Raw genomic sequence first — 19906 nt, 5'->3', positions numbered from 1 at the left:
TCATCTAACCCTAGGAAACCAACAATATTTTTACAGATGAAAACGATGAAACTAAGGGTGATATCTGCCTTCAAGAAGCAGTTCAGAGGTCTGAGGGCTGGAAAGCTTCTGCTAGGAGGAAAGGACTAAGAAGTACTTCAAAGCAGGGGTGTCAATCATCCCAGTGGCTCCCAGCTGTTCACCAAAATCCCCCACGGAGCCTTTGAAGGGAAGGATTTACAAGTCAAGTCCCACCCTGTATCTGCAAAATGGGAACCTTCAGGATGAAAGATCTGGGAACTGGCCTCAGGCATGGGACCCGCTGGCCTAGAGCATCCTGTGGTCTCCAGTGTGAAAGCTGTAGGCTCTGTGCCTGTGTCCAAGTTAACACTGAAATAAAAAAAAATGTTCTCACTGTGGGAGAAGTGAGATGTTGATTCATTTCCTCTGTTATAAAACCATGATTCTGACAAGCCCCCTATTTCCCCAACGTACTTAACTAGAATCAAAGAAGTCTGCAGTATTTGTTTAAACTTCTGGAGAACAGGTGCTCTGTAGCTTTGCCGTGTGTATTCTTGGGAGAAGCACCAAATCCTCCAGGTTCCACAAAAGGTAGATGATCATCTGTCTCCTGTAGAAGCGGGTTCTGTCAAATGTGCCCTAGTGTCTGCCAAGAGACCTGAAACAGTGCCATGTCGGAAACTTTGGTTCAAGGGCCCATGAGCCTGGACAGGATGTTGTATGTTAACTAAGTGATGCCTCGTGGGAGGGAGCCATCGCAGGCCAGCCACCCTTCTTTCTCCCACCTACACACAGAGCAGTGCCCAGGGGTCCAGGCCAAGGCAGACACTCAGTTAAAAGACACCTCAAGTCCTTGGCCAACCTAAACCCCTCTGCAATAGTCAGGCTATTATCCATAGCCTACTGGTCCCAAGACTTGAAAAAAAAATATTCATTGCTCACTTTTACACCCATATAAAGTCTTTAGCACAGTGCTGGGTACTTTAAGGAATTGCACAATAAATGTTAGCTATTGTTATATTTATTACTATTAGCACTGTTATCATCAGCATCAGCAGCATCATCAGGAACCCATTTCTTATGGTTAGGAGGAAAAACACCACCTTATTAATAAACAGGAATTTACTGTTATATAACAAACCACCCCAAAAGTTAGTGGCTTAAAAGAACAACTACATTTCTTTAACTCATGAATCCTGCAATTTGGGCAGGGCTTGGGATGGGACAGCTCCTCTCTGTTCCACTTGGCGCCAACTGAAGAGGCTCCAGGGCAGTGGTGGGTGGGTGGGGTGGACTGAAGCTCACTTACTCACATGTCTGGGACCTACACTGGGAAGACAAAAACAACTAAGGAACAACTAAGACTTCTTGGACACATGTATCTATATATTTAGCTAAAGAAGCTCTTCTTCCCCCTTCTTCCCCCTTCTTCCCCCTTCTTCCCCCTTCTTGCCTCTTCTTCCCCCTTCTTCACTCTTCTTCCTCCTTCTTCCTCCTCCTCCTCCTCCTCCTCCTCCTCCTCCTCCTCCTCCTCCTCCTCCTCCTCCTTCTTCTTTCTCTCTCTCTCTCTCTCTCTCTCTCTCTCTCTCTCTCTCTCTCTCTCTTGCCTGACTTCTGACATGGTGACTTAAACCTTCAAAGATGCACCTCTCCAGACTCCATCCCCCTTTACGATCCAGCCTCAGAAATCAGGCAACATCATTTCCATTAAATTCTATCCACCAGAAGCAAGTCATTAAGGCCAGCCCATAATAATCAATGGGAGGGGAATTAAACTCTACCTTTTGCTGGGAATAGTGTCAAAGAATTTACAGACATGTTTTTAAACCACCCCGCCTAGGAAAATCATTTCTCATTCCTTTAGACTGAACTTTTTATTGCTGCCAAAAGATGCAAATCTGACCAGTCTTGGCCAGCCATTGTTTATAGGAAAAGACACTCCTTGAATCATCACCTCTACCGATCTGATCTACAAAATTACAGAAGTTGAAAATGCTTTAGATCTTGTCTAGATTTCACCAGGGAGAAAACTGAGTCCTGGAGGGGTAGACAGGGGGATTAAAGGTCTTGTTCCAAGAAGCAGTAATGCTTCTGTCTACCACTGCTATAGTATTAATAAAACCATTTATCAACATGTTCTTATTACTTACAGGCACACTTCAAAACATTCTAAAAATATCATCTTGCACAGACGTTATCATACTCATAAGAGCAGCTGCCACTTTCCAGATGGGTAAAAGGGAGCTCAACAATGTTATGTGAGTTGCCCCAAATCCAAGCTTTGGCTTGGCTTTAGGTAGTCAAAGAAAGTTTGAAATTCCCTGTCTCTAATGTGAAAGCCCGCCCTCAGGCCACTGTATGGCGCTCCCTGGAGGTCAGCTGGTTAGGGAGATCCCTCTGGCAGCAGACCAGGGCTGCAGTCTCTGGCTCTTGTCTGGAATTCAATGCTATGGAACTTTCTCTAACGAAGATTAGGCTTTCAACCCAACCATCCCTGAGACACCCATGAACGTACACCCTAATGAAGCGCGCATCATGAACGCTGGTCCTTTCTTGTGAAGAGGAGGAAGGACAGATATGGATCCCCAGTGGCCTGGGGTTCTCAGAGCCCTGAAGAGGGAGCTGGAGCACCCACAGAGTAGTGACGGGAGATCTGAGTGAGGAGGATGAGGAGGAGAAATGAGAAAAGCCTACTCCTCCCCAAGTATCTATGTGTAAAGGCTACTGGAGAGTAGCAACAGACAAGAGTTTAAATCAAACCACCCATTAGGACCTGCTGTTCAGCTTTTGTTTTCTCCCAAACTGCTCTGTTCAAGTAAACACAGCCCAAGGGTTCTTGTATCTTCCTGAGTGTCCACCTTCAGCTAATGAAGGGGGAGAGGGGAGCTCTAGAAAAGTTATTTCATAAGATTTGTGTGTTTTAATAGTATTCTCAGCCCCTTTCTTCAAATCTCTTGGAATCAGTTCAACGGCTGGAAGATGTGGAGGCAGGAAGCAACACTGAAGTGGATTTTAGAACAACTTGGCAAATTAGCAAAGTTTTAACATCATTAAAGAGCTCTTAAATATTCTTCCCGAACTACATTTTTATCTTGTGAATGCATTTCAGTAATTGCTCTAAAGGAAACTGCGCGACTTTGGCACAAACATAAATGTTTGCGTGATTTAAAATGCAGTGGCAGCAAAGATCATGGGTTTTTTTTTTAAATTGCTAATTCTTAAACTAACCTTTTCAGTTTGTCTCATCTTGAAAAATGCCTTTCCCATCAGCAGAAGCTGTAGTAAGGACGATGTATATATTATTTAGTGGTTTATAATTGCAAACAACTTAGCTTTGTTTCAATACTTAACCCCCATCTCCAACATGGAACATAAGTAGGGTAAGATCACAAGCATTCCATCATTCTGTAAATAGAACAATGGAATACTGGGACATAAGATTATTTTCTTAAAGCCAACAGTAGAGCAAATAGAAAAGCTGGTCTGGAACCAGTGGGCCTTCAAGCTAACTACCTTAACCCAAACTCACTTATTGTTTAGTTCACTCAGTATCTGCTGATCATCCTAATCAAGGACAGAAACCTACAGTAGATAGACAGGCCTGTTGCTTAGGTAGACAAGTGTTCTAACCCTACCTCATCAAATTAGTCAGGATAATTAACACTAGCTGCTGTTAACAGATAAGCTCCAAAATCTCAATGGCTTAGCATGATGGTCTAATGCACAGAGACATCAAGACAGAGCTAAGGAGGGCAGTGCTCTGCTCCATGCAGTCATTCAGGGACTAAGGATCATTTTGTATGTGGACTCCAAGACCACCCCAGAAAGGTAAAGGTAAAGGTAAAGATATGGAGGACCCCACAGGAGTTTATGTGGGCCAGGCCTGACAATGGCAAACATCACTTCACCCATCTTCCACTGCCCAGAAGTTAGTCATATCACATAGCCACACCTAACTACGGGGCAGACTAAAGATTATCTCTGTGCCAAAGAGGAAAAATCCACGGTGAATACACCGTTGCCTCTGCCACCCCAACTAGAGACAAGGGTAGCTCTCTACTGCCTGATGTCAGCCTCCCTAATCGAGGATCTGATCTGGTATAAACGATACCATAAAAAAGCCTGATCCTTTACCTTCAAGGAAGTTCAAACTACATTTCTACACTGCACAATCAACCCCGGGGTCTGTGGCACAGATCAGAGTGGTGAACAGCATGAGAAGAAGGGTGCCAAGGGGCTTACCCTCTGACACAAAGGAACCGCACTGGCCATCTGCATTAGCTATGTGTTGATATAACCTCTAAAGCCCCCTACACACACGTCTCGGGCCTGAACCCTCAGGTGGATGGTGTGGTTCCTATGTAAGGCTTGGTATCCATTGAAAATATGACCATTACAAGCTTATACTGGATCATACCCAATTAAAGCTACCATGATACCAATACAGCGCATATCTGATTGTAGGGAGGGCACAGGGCTGAAGCCAAGAACAAAGCTTGCCTAAGGCCTGCTGAGAGTTGCCCAAATGAAGAAGAAATTAACAATGTGCTCTTGTCAGCACTCCTGCTGTGCTAATTTCCTTGCAAATATAAGCAAAGCCTTTTAGTTAACTTAATATCAATTTCACTTTTCTCATATTTTGTTCTAGTTATGGGCTGGATTTAAAGCTCACACAGCATAATTTAGAGGCCAAGAATGAACAGCTTTACAACTTTACACACTAGTAACTGCTAAACCTGAGGGAAGCGAGGTTCCCTGCCACCATCCTGTCACTGCTTCCCCGTGTGTGCCCCTCTCCAATCCCCAGACTCGCTGCCCATGCTGGTGAGGACTGAGACCCTCTCCCAGCAGTCAGCGAGTACCAACTTCACAAAGGAAGACCCACAGAGGCAGCTGGTAGGTGCCTGTTTTGGGTCAGTATCAGTCTAAGGATAGTGATGCTATCAGCCAGAAATGCCTAGGAGCGAGCGCTCACCTGAGCCCCTACTACTAGCTGCAGCCCCCACATTTCCCTGATCAGAGCCAATGCTGAGGCTGGGCTGGCCCTTGGGGTTCTTATTATGAGTGCAAGAAGGGAACTTTGAAAAACCAAGGTTATTACTCACAAGTCCTGAAGGGTATACACCCCAGGGCACACAGCAAGTTCGAATAGGGAGACAAGAGAGCAGGCCTGGGGCTCTGTCTTTATTGGGATCAAGGTTGGGGTACCTAGGGTTCTGTAAATTCATTCTTTATTGGTGAGTTTAAAACATAAAATTGGGAATGATAGTGCAGGAAAGGAAAAGCAGGGTCACTCAGGTCGGTTATCTGGTCACCTAGAGCTTTCCAAAAGAGGAAAAGCTCTAGGTGACCAGATTGGGGATGGGGGGTTGGGGGGGGGGGGGGCGGGTGCTGCCTGGCTCTTTATCTAGTTGTGTAGTTGTCAATATTTTTATTCATGATGGATGTCTATGAAATGGATGCCTGGGCAAGCTAAAGCTTAGTGGCAGGCACTTGCATTAAAATAAATAAAAGCTTATTGTCAGGCAACAGTAATTGTAATTATTCAACCATGTCTCTGGACACCTTATTTATTTCTCAGAGTTTCAGCTTCCACATATCAACACATAGCTAATGCAGATGGCCAGTGTGGTTCCTTTGTGTCAGAGGGTAAGCCCCTTGGCACCCTTCTTCTCATGCTGTTCACCACTCTGATTGTGCCACAGGCCCGGGGCTGACTGTGCAGTGTAGAAATGTAGTTTGAACTTCCTTGAAGGTAGAGGACAAGGCTTTTTTTATGGTATAAAATGGGTATAATAGTATAAGTAGGTCTCATGTAGAATTAAGTACCATGAAACACTTGCTCAATACAAACACTATGTATAATAAACTATGGTATACATGTATGTGTATAAATATCTTGTATTGTATTTCATTGAATCTAAAATGCCTTCAACTGTAGGTTGTACCATTTTTATATACCCATAAAGGAAAAAATGCTACCAACTAAAATATGACACACCATTGATCATAAAATGGATCTCAACTTCAGAGATGTAACAAATGTGCATCTATCACTGACAAAATATGGTTATATTCATGGCAGTTTCACTCTATGAGATGTCTTCAAGTCAAATCCAAGTTAACCAGAATGCCCAAGGAATTGAATGTCCTAGTTAATTCAATTCCTTGTAGCAGAATCTTGCTCCATTTTAATATTCATTAAAAATGTAATGGGGGGCCGAACCAGTTTGGCTCAGTGGATAGAGCATCGGCCTGCGGACTCGGGGGTCCCAGGTTCGATTCTGGTTAAGGGCATGTACCTTGGTTGCGGGCACATCCCCACTGGGGGGCGTGCAGGAGGCAGCTGGTCGATCTCTCTCATCGATGTTTCTAACTCTCTATCCCTCTCCCTTCTTCTCTGTAAAAAATCAATAAAATATATTTTTAAAAAAAAAATGTAATGGGGGTGTAAAGAAGATGTGCATTCCCAATGCAAATACTATTTCTTCCCTCCTCTTTTGCCTCCACCACACTTACTTTCTCTGGAAAGCAGCTATTTTCTTGAAGGTTGGTCATGTGACTATTTTCTCAACTACACATGGAAGCCTGCCCAGGGACACTTCTGAAAAAGATTTTCTTTTCTGATTAAACAATAGAAGATACGGCCAGTGGTATAATAATTCCTACGCTGTATAAAGATGCAATGACTGGAACTACAGCAGCCTTCTTGTAACCATGAAGAACAGATCAAGAGAAATTATGTTATAATATCATCATAATGACCTCATGACTTTGGGTCAATCCTGCCCCTACTTCTGGGCTTAAGTGAGAAAAAGTTACCTGCTGGTGAATTAATTCCTAAATGACCTATAGAGGGATTTTAAAAAATGAATAAAATCTACTCTCTTGCAAACTATTGGGTCCGACCATGTAAACAATTCATTATAATGCAAGGCACAGATCAACAAAGGCTAAAAGGAGACCCATGCAAAGTACAGTCTAAAGTTCAGAGAAGGAACAATTAATTCTGGCAAGGTGGCCAGGGAAGGTTTCAGGGAAGAAAGGGTTTCAGAATCCGGTCCTTGGAGAATGCATGAGGTTTTAATAAGATGGGTAGAGGCATATTATTCATAATCTGATAGTTAACGGACCCTGAACTCATGTAGCTCTCATGTTTACATGCATGAGCTTTGGTCAGAAACAGAGTAGAACTGGAACCCTGATTTCCTGACCGTTTAGTTAGTACTTTTTCAACCAGGAAGGGACAGCACCTAACAAGCCATGCATAACCATAATACACCCCTCGGTGAACAGTAATCACACAATTAGCCGCTGTATCGGAGACTGGGATGGAAGGAGGCCCTTGTGAAACCCTGCTCCCTATTAACTGTCAGCACACTCCTGTGCCGGTGTCTGGATGCGGCCGCCTATAATTACGGCAGAGGTTTATTACTCATGCATGCAAGGCTGAGGCTCGGCAATGACAGGAACATTATTAAAAGCAAAAACTTCTCTATCAGTGGCTAAGCCGATTGTCATCCACATGTCAGAATGGTCTAAAGACCTGAGAGGAGCAATAATGAAGGCAGAGGATGGTCTTTCAACCAAGTGAGTCCTGCATTTTTTTCTAAAAGTATTACAGGCATCGGGAAAGGAGGGAGAAAGAAAGGGAACAACAGAGGGAATGAGGGAGGAAAGGGGGAGAGGTCGGGAGAGAGGGAGAGAGGGTGGGTGGGTCTCCTGTTTAGGGGGATGTGACAATTTATCTGCTTTTTTGTAGCTATTACCCCTGGTCAAAGGCTACCCCATGGGAGTTGGCTCCCCTGAACTTCTGAGTTCCCTCTTCTGATCCCTCAGCAGCTGCTGAGGAGGCAGGTCCTGCCCTGCAACATGACATGAGAGAAGAATCCAGAAGGGGCAGGAGGACCCAGATGCCTGGCAGCAGCCTCAGAAGGCAGACCCAATGTGGTGGTTGCAGCAGCCACAGCTGGGACAAAGCTTGGTTTGGAGACAATGACTCTGCTCTCATCACCAGGGTCTCCCACAGAACCCTTCCACCACCCACTTCTCTGTGGCTGGGGAAGGCATGGCCGACAGAAAGCGAAACCTATCATTAGCTAAGCCCGCTAAGCCCGCAGAGTGTGCATCGTCCAGGTGCCAACCCCTGCCATGAGGTGGGCCTTCGCCTGGAATAACTTCCTCAGAGGATGATAGGAAGCCAAAAGTCATGTACAGCGTCACATAGGAATCTAACAAGAATCCTGCCTGTCCCTAGGTCCGTTTTCCTAAGCTCATTAGAGCATCACTGTGTGGATGGAGGAGAGGACACAGAGGTGAGGACCCTGGAGGAGCTGGCAAGGAAACTCCTGCCAGGCTCACCATGGGATGGGCTGTCCAGGCTGAACATGGAAGGATGGAGCCACTGGAGCTAGAGAAAGGGTATGGCTGGGGGGCTGGGTGCCTTCATGAAGTTGGGGGTAGGGTTGGCAAGCTGGAGGGGAGCACTCAGGTCAAAGTTCCTGAGGGCTGATTTAGATTTTCCAAATCAGCAGTTCTAGGTGCTAACTCTTAGCTTGGGTTATGGCCAAGGAGGGGGCTCTGAAGTGAGGTGCACCTGGAATCACTGAAGGTCAAAGGCTGGTTGAGTACTGAAACAGAGGCTCAGATGGGCCTGTGATGCCAGCACTTTACAGCCACTCCTGTGTTCTAACCACTGTCCCACCTGTCCACATACACTGAACCCCAACATCAGGTCCCCAGGTGGCCTCACTACTTTGTCTCCTATGATTCATGTGTCAAAACTGCTGAGTTCTCCTGTTCAACACTCATTGGTTAAGCACCTACTGTGTATAAGTTCAAACCTCACCCTTCCCATACTCATTCTAATATTCTTCTGAGACCTAGTATATCCTACAAACCTATCTTTCCAACTAGACCACAGCGTCTAGTTGGGCATAGTGTCTGCACCTCTCTGTAATTCCAGCCCACACCTAGCAGTGGGGCAGGGCTCGCTAACAGACGTGAAGGACCCGCGTGCTCTGTAACGGGACTTGACACGTATAGGCTGACATTTCTTCTCTTAGGCCTCAAAAGTGATCACCCAAAGGCATCATCATTATAAGCAGAGGAGGTGTGTTGGGGGTTGAGGTGTTACAAAGGAGAAGGAAAGAGAGCTCAGCCTCAAACACATACAAAGAGAGAAGGATCTCAAGTTAATTCAGAGTCTAAGCAAGTCAAAGGGAAAGGACCTCCTCTTACCCCTCTTGAGATTTCTACCCCAAATGGCAATGACCACACTCTGCCACAACACAGTGCTAGCTTTCACTCATTCATTCCAGGAAGATTTGCTAAGCACCTACTATGAGCCAAAGCAGTTCCCAGCATCAGGGATCTGACAGGAAGCAGGCACGCAAGGTCCCTACCTTCAAGCAGTTGGCACTGTCCCAGCTGCTAGGCATCTGGCCCTATGGCTCTTGCTGGTCATTTTGAATCCCGATCCATCCTGACTTAGAACAACCCCGCTGCACAGTGGAGAGGTGAAGTGATCCGCCCAAGGTTGCAACAGAATCCAAACCCAGTCTGTCTGGTGCCCAACAACCTTCCTTCTAATATTTTATTCTTAAGGACTGTCTAATCTTAGGTCCTCTCTCCATTTGATATGGGCCTCGCTGTGCCCACATCCCTCCTTCCCCGTGTCACTGTTAGCTCTAATTACTGAGCCTTCTTCCTGTCCACAAAGGACACTTCCAATTTGGCAACACCAAAGGTCAGGGGGTTGGATTTCCTCCTGGAGAATGACACTGGCGGCCTCTCCTGGATACTGATGGGCTGGGCAGGCAGCAGCCCCGCCCCCCCCCCCCCCCGCCTGCCTCCCCCCCCCCCCCGCCTGCCTCCCCCCCCCCGCCCCCCGGGAAGACGCCTGCAGCACACACACTGGCCAATACGATGTGCCTGCATCTGAGGGCTGTCCAAGAGCTGCGTTCCCCATCTCTCTGGAGGGACCTGCTGCCACCAGACACTATCAGTCTGTTGGTGGTAAATGAAGAGAGCCTCCCTCCAGCACCCAGGCCCTGGCTCCCTTAACAGAGCCTTCCCCACACCTGGCCACAGGCTGCCACAGAGCCCTGCTGAGGGCCTGCAGGCAGAACGTGGAGGCACGCACTGCCCTGTTTTCCTGCTGATGCTCATTGTAGTGATGGATTTTCATACCACCATGGCCCTCTGGTCCTCCGTGACTTCCTTCTCATAGGAAACGCTGGCACCATCCAGCTCGGTAGTCTATAGAACCACATCTATATCCTGGCAGGAAAGAGGAAACAGCTGTGGACCAGCTCTGGTCTCATGAACAGATGCTTTCAAACACCATCCCTCTCTTTCTGACCCCACCCTGGATGCCTGTCCAGCAAATCTCTACCTCTGTCTCTCCGCACCAACTCGCTTTCCCTGTCTGGAGGGTTTGGCTTATGTATCAGGCTGCATGGGCTGCACCTGGTTATCTGGGGACGTTTTGTTTTTCTGCAGCTCAGACTCTGGCCCCGTCTGCCTATGTGGCTTGGGGGCAGGAGTAGGACAGGTAATTCTGACTTTTCTCCATTCCCACAAAGATTTTCAATTTCTTCAAGCAACCCTGCTTCTATTCAATATCCTTCTGAAATCTAAATTTGGAACCTAACCTGAATCGATTGAATTTCTACTTACGACAGAGCTGCCCTGGGCTTACTGAACGAAGCAGTGACATGTGTCTTTCTAATTCATTGCACAGGGGCTCTGATGAGGGACAGGGTCACCGGCCAGAGCTCAGGGCTTGCTTGTATGGGGCAAGTGAAACACCACACCCCTCCACTGTCTTCCCCTGACTCCTCAGGAGGTGCTGGACTGGGAACAAGGAGAGGGGTATTCAAGAATCTTGTCTGCCCTTCACTGGCTGTTCACCCAGGCTAAGTCACATCCTATCAATTTCTCACCTTTCTTGGCTCCAAAATGAGAGAAACAAGTAACTTCCTCAGAGGATGATAGAAAGCCAAAAGTCATGGACAGAGTTATATCAGAATCTAACAAGAAACCTGCCTGTCCCTGGGTCCATTTTCCTAATGCTGCTACAAAACCACCATGTTGCCATTTTAAAAAATATTTTAACACATTCTGTATGAACTTATTCTGCTTTTCCAAATTTTCTACAATATGAATTAATTTTACTTTACAGAAAAAGGAACATAAAATAATATTCATGTTATAAAAATTGCATATTCAAAGAAAACATACTAAAACATGCTGCTCCCTAACCTGGCTGACTGCTTCACTTCCAAGCTTCTCAGAAGGACTGGGTGCCCTTCAGACAAGATGGTTAAGGACCAGAGCAGCCTCAAGATGGTACAGGCAGGCAAGGTGGTATAGGCAGGCAATAAGATACAGGCAGGCAAGATGGTACAGGCTGGCAAGATGGTACAGGCAGGCAAGAAGGTACAGGCAGGCAAGATGATACAGGCAGGCAAGATGATACAGGCAGGCAAGATGGTACAGGCAGGAAAGAAGGTACAGGCAGGCAAGATGGTACAGGCAGGCAAGATGGCTCCTCACACTCAGTCTCCCCAGCTAAGTCTTCCTAGCCCCTTCCCCTCACCACATCTACCCAACCCAACTCAGCCTTTACAGTGTTGACGTTATTTCCTCTGTGGATATCAATTACCTCCTAAAACTAGCTCACATCCAATCAATCAACCAATAGACCTTAGGTGGCCACATTATGGTCAAGATGCTATGGCAGATGCTGATCCTATTAACTGAGGACAGAAACCTACAGTAGATAGTGTGGTCTGTCACTTAGGGAAACAAGTATTCTAACCCTGCCCAATCAAATTACGGTAATTACCACTAGCTGCCGTAACAGATAAGCTCCAGGAGAAAAACCAAGATGGCAGCATAGGTTAACTCCGGAGATTGCTGCCTTGAACAACCACTTCAAAAAACAACTAAAAGACGGAACGGACATCATCCAGAACCACAGGAAGGCTGGCTGAGTGGAAATTCTACAACTAGGAGGAAAGAGAATCTCATACCCAGACTCAGAGGAGGCGCAGTGCTGAAGTGAAATACTAAGGTGCGGAGTGCACGCGGAGCGGGCTGGAGGCGGAGGGCGCGGTTGTTGTTTTCAATCGGGAGGGAGTTTCAGACTCTGAGCTCCAGATCCGGGAGAGTCTCTAGAAACCCAGACTCAAACGGGAGAAGCGGGTCTGTCTGGCTTCGGTCAGAACTCGAAGGCAGCTTTCTCTCCGAGGTTTGCAGCGGTTGCTGGGACTCTGTGAGGCAGAGCCCCTAGGGACGGAACTGAGAGCAGCCATAACTGCTCGCTCTGGCCCGCCCTGTAGATCCCTGGGGACCCGCCCCGCCCAAGCCCTGTGCAGAGCCATTTGCCGGGTATCCTCAGGGAAAGGCTAGATTAGCACTGCCCTAGAGATCCAGCACAGAAGCTCTCCCACTGCAGACACAGCGGACTCTCATAGCCAGTTAGCTTGGAGGTCAAATCACCCCCGGTATTGCCGACAATCAAGGCTTAACTACAACAAGACTGCGCACAAAGACCACTAGGGGGTGCACCAAGAAAGCATAAAAAATGCAGAGACAAAGAAACAGGACAAAACTGTCAATGGAGGATACTGAGTTCAGAACCACACTTTTAAGGTCTCTTAAGAACTGTCTAGAAGCTGCCGATAAATGTAGTGAGTTCCTCAAGAAATCTAATGAGACCCTCGATGTTATGATAAAGAACCAACTAGAAATTAAGCATACATGGACTGAAATAACGAATACTATACAGACACCCAACAGCAGACCAGAGGAGCGCAAGAATCAAGGCAAAAATTTGAAATGCGAAGAAGCAAAAAACACCCAACCAGAAAAGCAAAATGAAAAAAGAATCCGAAAAGACGAAGATAGTGTAAGGAGCCTCTGGGACAGCTTCAAGCGTACCAACATCAGAATTATAGGGGTGCCAGAAGATGAGAGAGAGCAAGATATTGAAAACCTATTTGAAGAAATAATGACAGAAAACTTCCCCCACCTGGTGAAAGAAATAGACTTACAGGTCCAGGAAGCGCAGAGAACCCCAAACAAAAGGAATGCAAAGAGGACCACACCAAGACACATCATAATTAAAATGCCAAGAGCAAAAGACAAAGAGAGAATCTTAAAAGCAGCAAGAAAAAGAAACTCAGTTACCTACAAGGGAATACCCATACAACTGTCAGCTGATTTCTCAACAGAAACTTTGCAGGCCAGAAGGGAGTGGCAAGAAATATTCAAAGTGATGAATACCAAGAACCTACAACCAAGATTACTTTATCCAGCAAAGCTACATTCAGAACTGAAGGTCAGATAAAGAGCTTCACAGATAAGGAAAAGCTAAAGGAGTTCATCACCACCAAACCAGGATTATATGAAATGCTGAAAGGTATCCTTTAAGAAGAGGAAGAAGAAGAAAAAGGTAAAGGTACAAATTATGAACAACAAACATGCATCTATCAACAAGTGAATCTAAGAAGCAAGTGAATAAATAATCTGGTGATCATAATCGAATCAGGGACATAGAAAGGGAATGGACTGACTATTCTTGGGGGGAAAAGGGGTGTGGGAGATGCGGGAAGAGACTGGACAAAAATCGTGCACCTATGGATGAGGACAGTGGGTGGGGAGTGAGTGCGGAGGGTGGGGCGGGAACTGGGAGGAGGGGAGTTATGGGGGGAAAAAAGAGGAACAAATGTAATAATCTGAACAATAAAGATTTAATTAAAAAAAAAAAAAAGCTCTAAAATCTCAATGGCTTAGCATGATGGTCCAATGCACAGAGACATCAAGACAGAGCTACAGAAGCCAGTGCTCTGCTCCATGCAGTCATTCAGGAACTCAGGATCATTATGTATGCCCCCAAGAGGTGGACTCTAAGGCCACCACATACAGGTAAAGAGAGAAAGCAATGAGGATCCCACATGAGTTTATGTGGGTCAGGCCTGACAGTGGCAGGATAGAGGTGGTATTTAAAAATCCAAAATATGGTACAAAGGTCACTGACAACAAAGCCTCAGGCAAGTCGGAGCAGGAAGAGCTCAGACCATGTGGCCTGGCACGAGTTCCCCATCCCCCAGCTCATGACCTTGAGCCAAGCTTTAAAGAAGGAATGTAGAAAGGGGCAGAGAGAGCAAACCAGGATACCTAGCACTTCTCCAGACTGGGACTGAAATGTGGAGGCTACAATCTGAAGGCAATTGAGAGGCACTGCAGCAAATGGATCAGCCTGCCTCAAGGAGGCAGAAGACCCTGAGCAGGGATGGGAACGTGGGAGATGAGGACTGGAGCAGGCTGTGGCAGGCCCTGGCTGTGAGCCTCCACACCTGACCATGACCCCTCAGGAAACGGAGAGCCCCTGGAAGGTGTGGGACCTTTACAGATGGTGCTTTCCACTCGGATAGCTGGAACCACGCATGCTCAGTGGAAGAGAGGGGTGAGAGACCAGAGGCAGGGCACTGGGTTAGTGGGTACTGCTGTAAAGGCCAGGGTCAACAATGGGGCCTCACGGAAAGAATGGGAGAGCAGATACAGAAAGAATCTGGAGGGAAAACGCTAATTCATCTCTGTGTGCTCTTTCCTCCACACCAGCATCTCCGCTGTCACTTTAAAATGGCCTCTTCAGCCTGCATTAAGAAAAACATAAACATTAACAACTACAACCTGTAACGGCTTTTCAAAAGGCAGGATTCGAAACCTTGGTACCAAGAGTCTTGGCAGAGAGATAAATCCTGAGGCTGTCTGGGTCATCTAGGTGCCCCCGCCCAGGCGGGCCCTGTCAGAACCCCAAGGAAACCTGTCTTATGAGTGAGAGAGCACCAGGGGTGGCTGGAGCCCTCCAGGAGTCCCTGCTGCTGGGACCTCCTAAGAGTCCACAGAAAAGGTTTGAGAAATATGGCAACCTTTAAAATACCAGCTCACTCTGTACCCAAGGGGCTGGATCCAAGTGGCCTTGTTCCTACTGTATGCCCCGTGCCTGGCTCTCCCAGGCCCCCCATAATCCTGAGGAATAAAGAATGCCAAAGTCAAGGTTTCCCTCTCCTCCTTCAGTAGGAAGGGGTGGAACAGGCTACAAAGCAAATGGACACAGCAATACAGGCCCCATCACCCAGGCACTGGGAAACCTCTCCTCCCTTCACCAGCCTCCCACTGCAGCAGGTGGCCCCTGCAGGCCTAGCACATCAGCAGGGGGGACACCAGTATCCAAAACAAGCCCAGGCAGAGGAGGGAGTGCTGAAGGGTGGGGTGGAGAGGGGTGGGTTCCTTCCACATCACAACTTTTCCCTGCTCTCCTCCTCCAGGCTTCATGTCACTACGAATTACACTCTGCAGCCAGGAGGATAACATCTACCTAGTTGCAGCTTGAATTCTTGGCTTGCCCAGGACAAGATCTCAACCCTGCTCTCCTTCCAGCTCTTCCTCGGAAACTGCAAGTCAAGAAAACTCAGCCTTCCCGCCCCTGGCACCTGACCCAACCAGTCCCAAGCCCAGGACACCCCCACTCTCCCCCATGGAGTTGCTTGCACGGCAGAAGCCAGACCCTCAGCCCATCCGAAGCAAGCTCTTGTCTTCTCAGAAGACCCCACCCCCACTGGGTGTTGGCACGCAAATGGTTTTCCTCTCTGCTTTGCTTGGTGTGGGCAGTAGAGTAGAGGGCAGAGGACCAGGGGCCAGGCCACAAGCTTGTCAGAGATGCAAAGTCTCAGTCCCTCACCCCAGATCTACTGAATCAGAGACTCTGATGGTGGGGCCCAGAAATGTGTCTTAACGGGCCCTCTGTGTGCTCTTTGAGGCACACCAAAGATTGAGACTCACTGGTGCAACCGCTAAGAACCTCAATTCCGGACCCAGAGTATCTGCGTTCAAGTCCCAGCTCTACAAGCCCCTGACTGGGTGACTGACTGTAAGCAAGCTATCTGGAGTGGGGTGAGAGCGACTGTCTCCTAGGGTTGCGGGAAAGCCTAAATGAGCCCTGCGTGCCTGTAGCCCTTAGTCAATACCATTTGGAATTTTATTATTTGGGATATTTAGGGATGCATGACTATATCACATTTAGTTTCCTAATTAAAACCAATACTGAAACGACTAGTGTCCCTGAGTGCAGCTGGACAGTGAGGGAGCTCGGGCTAAGTTGCACCCTCTCTTTGGGGTCCTATGGGTACAGCTATGGCAGGTATCTGTGCAGAATAATAAGGCCCGCCCCATAAGCTTCTCATTCCTCCAGAAATGAACTGTGGGTTTTGTTTCATTCTGTGCCTTGATTTTTTGACACTCAGGAGACATGCTCCTGCATGACCGCACAGCAGGCCATATGGACAGCCAGGCCACAATGTCTGTGGGAGTTGGGAGGATTGCAGCTTCCCACTGCACAGGTAAGTTCAAGGACCCTGGGTACTTGTTGAATGATACGGCGGAGACCATTCTTTCAGAGATCTGCCCACATCCCACCCGGAAGGACCCAGAAAGGATCTTTGGAAAGCAGGAAGAGAGCAGTCTGGTGTCATTCTTCTCCCTGCCACCAGCCTGGTCTCTCACTCTAATTGCAGGGAAGACAATGGGGTCAGTTCTTCCTAACGTAGAATCTTCTTGTCATCATACTTAAAACTCCTTATAATGAGGAAGAGACGGTAGAGAGAAGTTGTCAAGAACAGAGGCTCTGTGGTCAACCCGACAAGGGGTTCTGATTCCAGACCCTACCCCTGACTAGCTACAGGACACCAGACAACTTAGTTAAACTCTCCGAGCCTTCTTTTCTCATGTCCGATATGGGGATGGAATCCAACGCACTTATGACATCTCTGCACAGCAAGAATTCCACCAATTACTGTAATCATTATCTTTATGATTATCTCTACTTCTGGAACTACCATGAGAACATGTGTTAGAAGCTCAGAAAGGGAGGTGGCAGCCTTAGATCTGCCTTAGATAGCAGCTATGCAAGCCCTGGAGAGCTGCCTGTACTTGAATAGGGAATTCTCAGTCTGACCTGGGGAATAACAAGTATACAATAACTTATCAGTCCCTGGACCAGATGGGACCAGAGCACACTGAATCTCTCTCTTCTCCTAAAGCACTGAAGAGAACATTTTAGATGGGACAGATACAGTAAGTCATCACTTCAAGTATTGGGTAGATCCTATGACTTTAAGAAGACTGGCATAACCAATTTTACCACAGGCTAATTGATATGAGAAAGAGCTAAGTTTCTTCAGCATCTCATCAACGTTTTAGGAAATGAGGTTGAACGAATCCAAGTTATTGGAGGACCTGCTGTAATTGGATGGCACACCTCGCTTTACACTATAAAAAACCTGTTTCCTCAACCCACGAAGAGCTTCAACATCGCCCTCAGGCATTTCTCTGGGAGAAGCCAGGTGTGTTTTTAATAGCAGCCTCCCCCTGGGCTGCGAAATGGAGGAGGAGTCTCATTATTAGCTGTGCAGCCCGCCTCCTCCAACTTACTACCCAAGCGCATTAGCTCCAGACCTGAGGCCTTGACTTGGTAAACATTTAAGCCCACCAAAGTCCCTCCCTGTCAGACTCCACCGAACTCTCAACTGTAACACTGTTTTCTTCCTCTAAGTCAGCCTGCGCCTCCAGTCCCGCTTGGCCACGGGACTGGTTTCTGCACTTGGGATTTAGTCGCCAGGTAATGATTCCTGCACGTCCCTGAACGCGGGAACCAGCTGTATGGACATGTTTCCACAATAAAAGCAAACTTAAGGGTAATTCTTTCCAGCAGCCCTAGCCTCTTGGCCAAGACAGGGCAGAAAGGGTAAGGTGAGGGAGCGCGCGGGAGCCAGGAGGTGTGGGCTCCCCCGCACCGCGGGCAAGGCCCGGCGGTTTACCGAGGCCCCGTGGGCGCTGGCGCGCGTCCTTACCATTCAGTTGCCGGTAGACGATATCCTCCAGCAGCGAGAGGCGCTTCAGGACCGCGTCCTGGATGGGGCTGGCGCCGTGCGCGCTGAGGTTGGTCGCCTCGGCGCGCGGCCGAATCTCGTGGAACGCATCTCCGCTGCGCACAGCGATGGGCCGGCACTTGGCCAGAAAGAGCACGAAGCCGGCCACCGCTATCAAGTTCAACACCAGCAGCACTTTGACTCTTCTCAGTGAAGCCATCAAACACGCCCGGCCGGCCCTCGCCCCGGACCCGTGCCCTTTCCGGCTCCGGCGAGACGCGGGGCAGCCGGGACCGTGCGAGCTTCACACTCCACACACCGGGCGGACGGTGAGAACCCCAGCCACTCCCGGCCCCACAGAGTGGATGCTCCGGCAGCCAAGACGGTAGAGAGAGCAGGGCGCTCAGGGGGAGGGCCAGATCGCTCCCATGGAAGCCCTGGGTGTGTAGAAGTGCTCCCGGATCTGCCTGCGTACTCCACCGCGCGCGGCCCCTTCCAGGCGCCTGGGCTTCTCGGGGAAGGGCCGGAGGTCGGGCGCCGCTCCTCCGCACCAGCTAGTGGCCGGTCGCTGGCTCTCGGGCCGCCGGGAGTGGGGCTGCGGGAGCAGTGAACCTCCGTAGCCAGCGGGCCGGCAGGCGGGGCTGCCCCGGCGCTGGGGCAGGAGCGGCGCGCAGGTGCCCCGCTCAGGGTGTGTGGTCCGCCCCCGGAGGAGCGCGCCTCGCCTCGGGCGGCACAGCCACCACCCGAGTCCGCAGGCAACCGTCGCGCCCGCGACCCGCGGCGGTCTTCAGCCCAGGACCCGCTGCCCGGGGCGGGTGCCTTTGTTCCGCTCACAAACCCGCTTCATCACGCCGGGCAGAGGAAAGGAAAGCCCGCGCCCGGCGCCCGCATCCTCGGGGCTCCGCAGTCACGCTCAAGTCCCAATTACTCTCAAAGTGGGAGCAGTACTAGCGGGTGGGTCACTGAGCAGAGCGCAAAGTCCTTTCCGCCCCTTGCGCCTGGGGACACCCACCCCGCGCCAAACTAACCAGCGCGCTCAGAGCCGCGGGCTCCGGGACACGTTCCAAGTCCCAACACCACGCCTGGAGCCTTCGGGGCCTGCCGGTCACACTGGCCTCTCTCCGGCTGGCGCGTCGGGAGGATGGCCGGAAGGAGGAGTCGGACCTCAAAAGTCACAGCAGTTCTCTGGCCCCCTCCGAAAACGTGGCGGGGAGCGCGGCGGGAGGGACTGGCGCGGCGCAACCTCCGCACGCCGGAACGGGCAGCGCCGCTCGTCCCGCGTCCCTAGGAGCCAAACGCCTAGTCTCCTAATTGGCGGACACAGTGATACCTCCGCTGCGGCACTGACAGGCCATACAGCCCCGCGCTGGAGAGTCCGGGGGGACGCGCAGGTGGCATCGGGGCGCGGCCGAGGGGACCCCCTGCAGTAACAGCTCCTCCTCCGCCGCCGCCGTTGGATACCCGCTCCGCTAGAGCCGGTCGGCCGCCGCCCGCAGGCTGCCGGGCGCACAGCTCCCTGGCTCGCCGGCTCCTGCGCGCGCACCCGGAAAGGGTGGGGGCGCCTGGAGACTAGGCACCGCGCGGGATGGGGGCAGTCAAGTCATGTTGGCTGCTAAGGGCGGTGGAGGGACCCTTTGGTTCTCAGCACTCCCCGAGCGAGCGGGTTTGTGCCATCCTGGTTGGCGATGAAGACATCCCTTTCTGTGTGCTCGCAGCTCCGCTTTGCGTGGCCAGGAATGGCTAGAGGGAAAATCTGGCCTGGAGACTTGGATCCTGTTACTTTGGGAATCTGGCAGGGCAATAGTGGGCTGGGTGGGTTCCCTACCTATGAAAATTCTAGCGGACGAAGTCACAGTTTCTTTGTCCACCCACACCCCTATACGCATTTTATTATAAGGAGCATATTTCGGCTCCTGGATTTCCGTGGTCTCTTTCTCTCCCCAAAAGCTAGGAGCTCTAAATGCTGG

At 49.4% G+C, this 19906-nt stretch overlaps 1 protein-coding gene across 5 annotated transcripts in view; it reads right to left on the bottom strand.

The window, feature by feature from the left end:
- The window catches only part of GALNT17 (polypeptide N-acetylgalactosaminyltransferase 17), a 421721-nt gene extending 402054 nt beyond the window's left edge, over positions 1-19667 (bottom strand). For 4 of the 5 annotated variants that reach the window (XM_081090567.1, XM_081090568.1, XM_081090571.1 and 1 more), the window contains exon 1: positions 17922-19667. In XM_081090567.1, the coding sequence (XP_080946693.1) occupies positions 17922-18159 (238 nt within the window). In that variant the 5' untranslated portion in view covers positions 18160-19667. The remainder of the gene's footprint in view (positions 1-17921) is intronic. The other variant, XM_081090569.1, reaches the window with a different exon arrangement.
- Positions 19668-19906: the final 239 nt, after the last annotated feature.

This window comes from Myotis nattereri (assembly GCF_964212035.1).
Source record: "Myotis nattereri genome assembly, chromosome: 4".
Classification (NCBI taxonomy): domain Eukaryota; kingdom Metazoa; phylum Chordata; class Mammalia; order Chiroptera; family Vespertilionidae; genus Myotis; species Myotis nattereri.
This window is presented reverse-complemented; position numbering and strand designations above follow the sequence as displayed.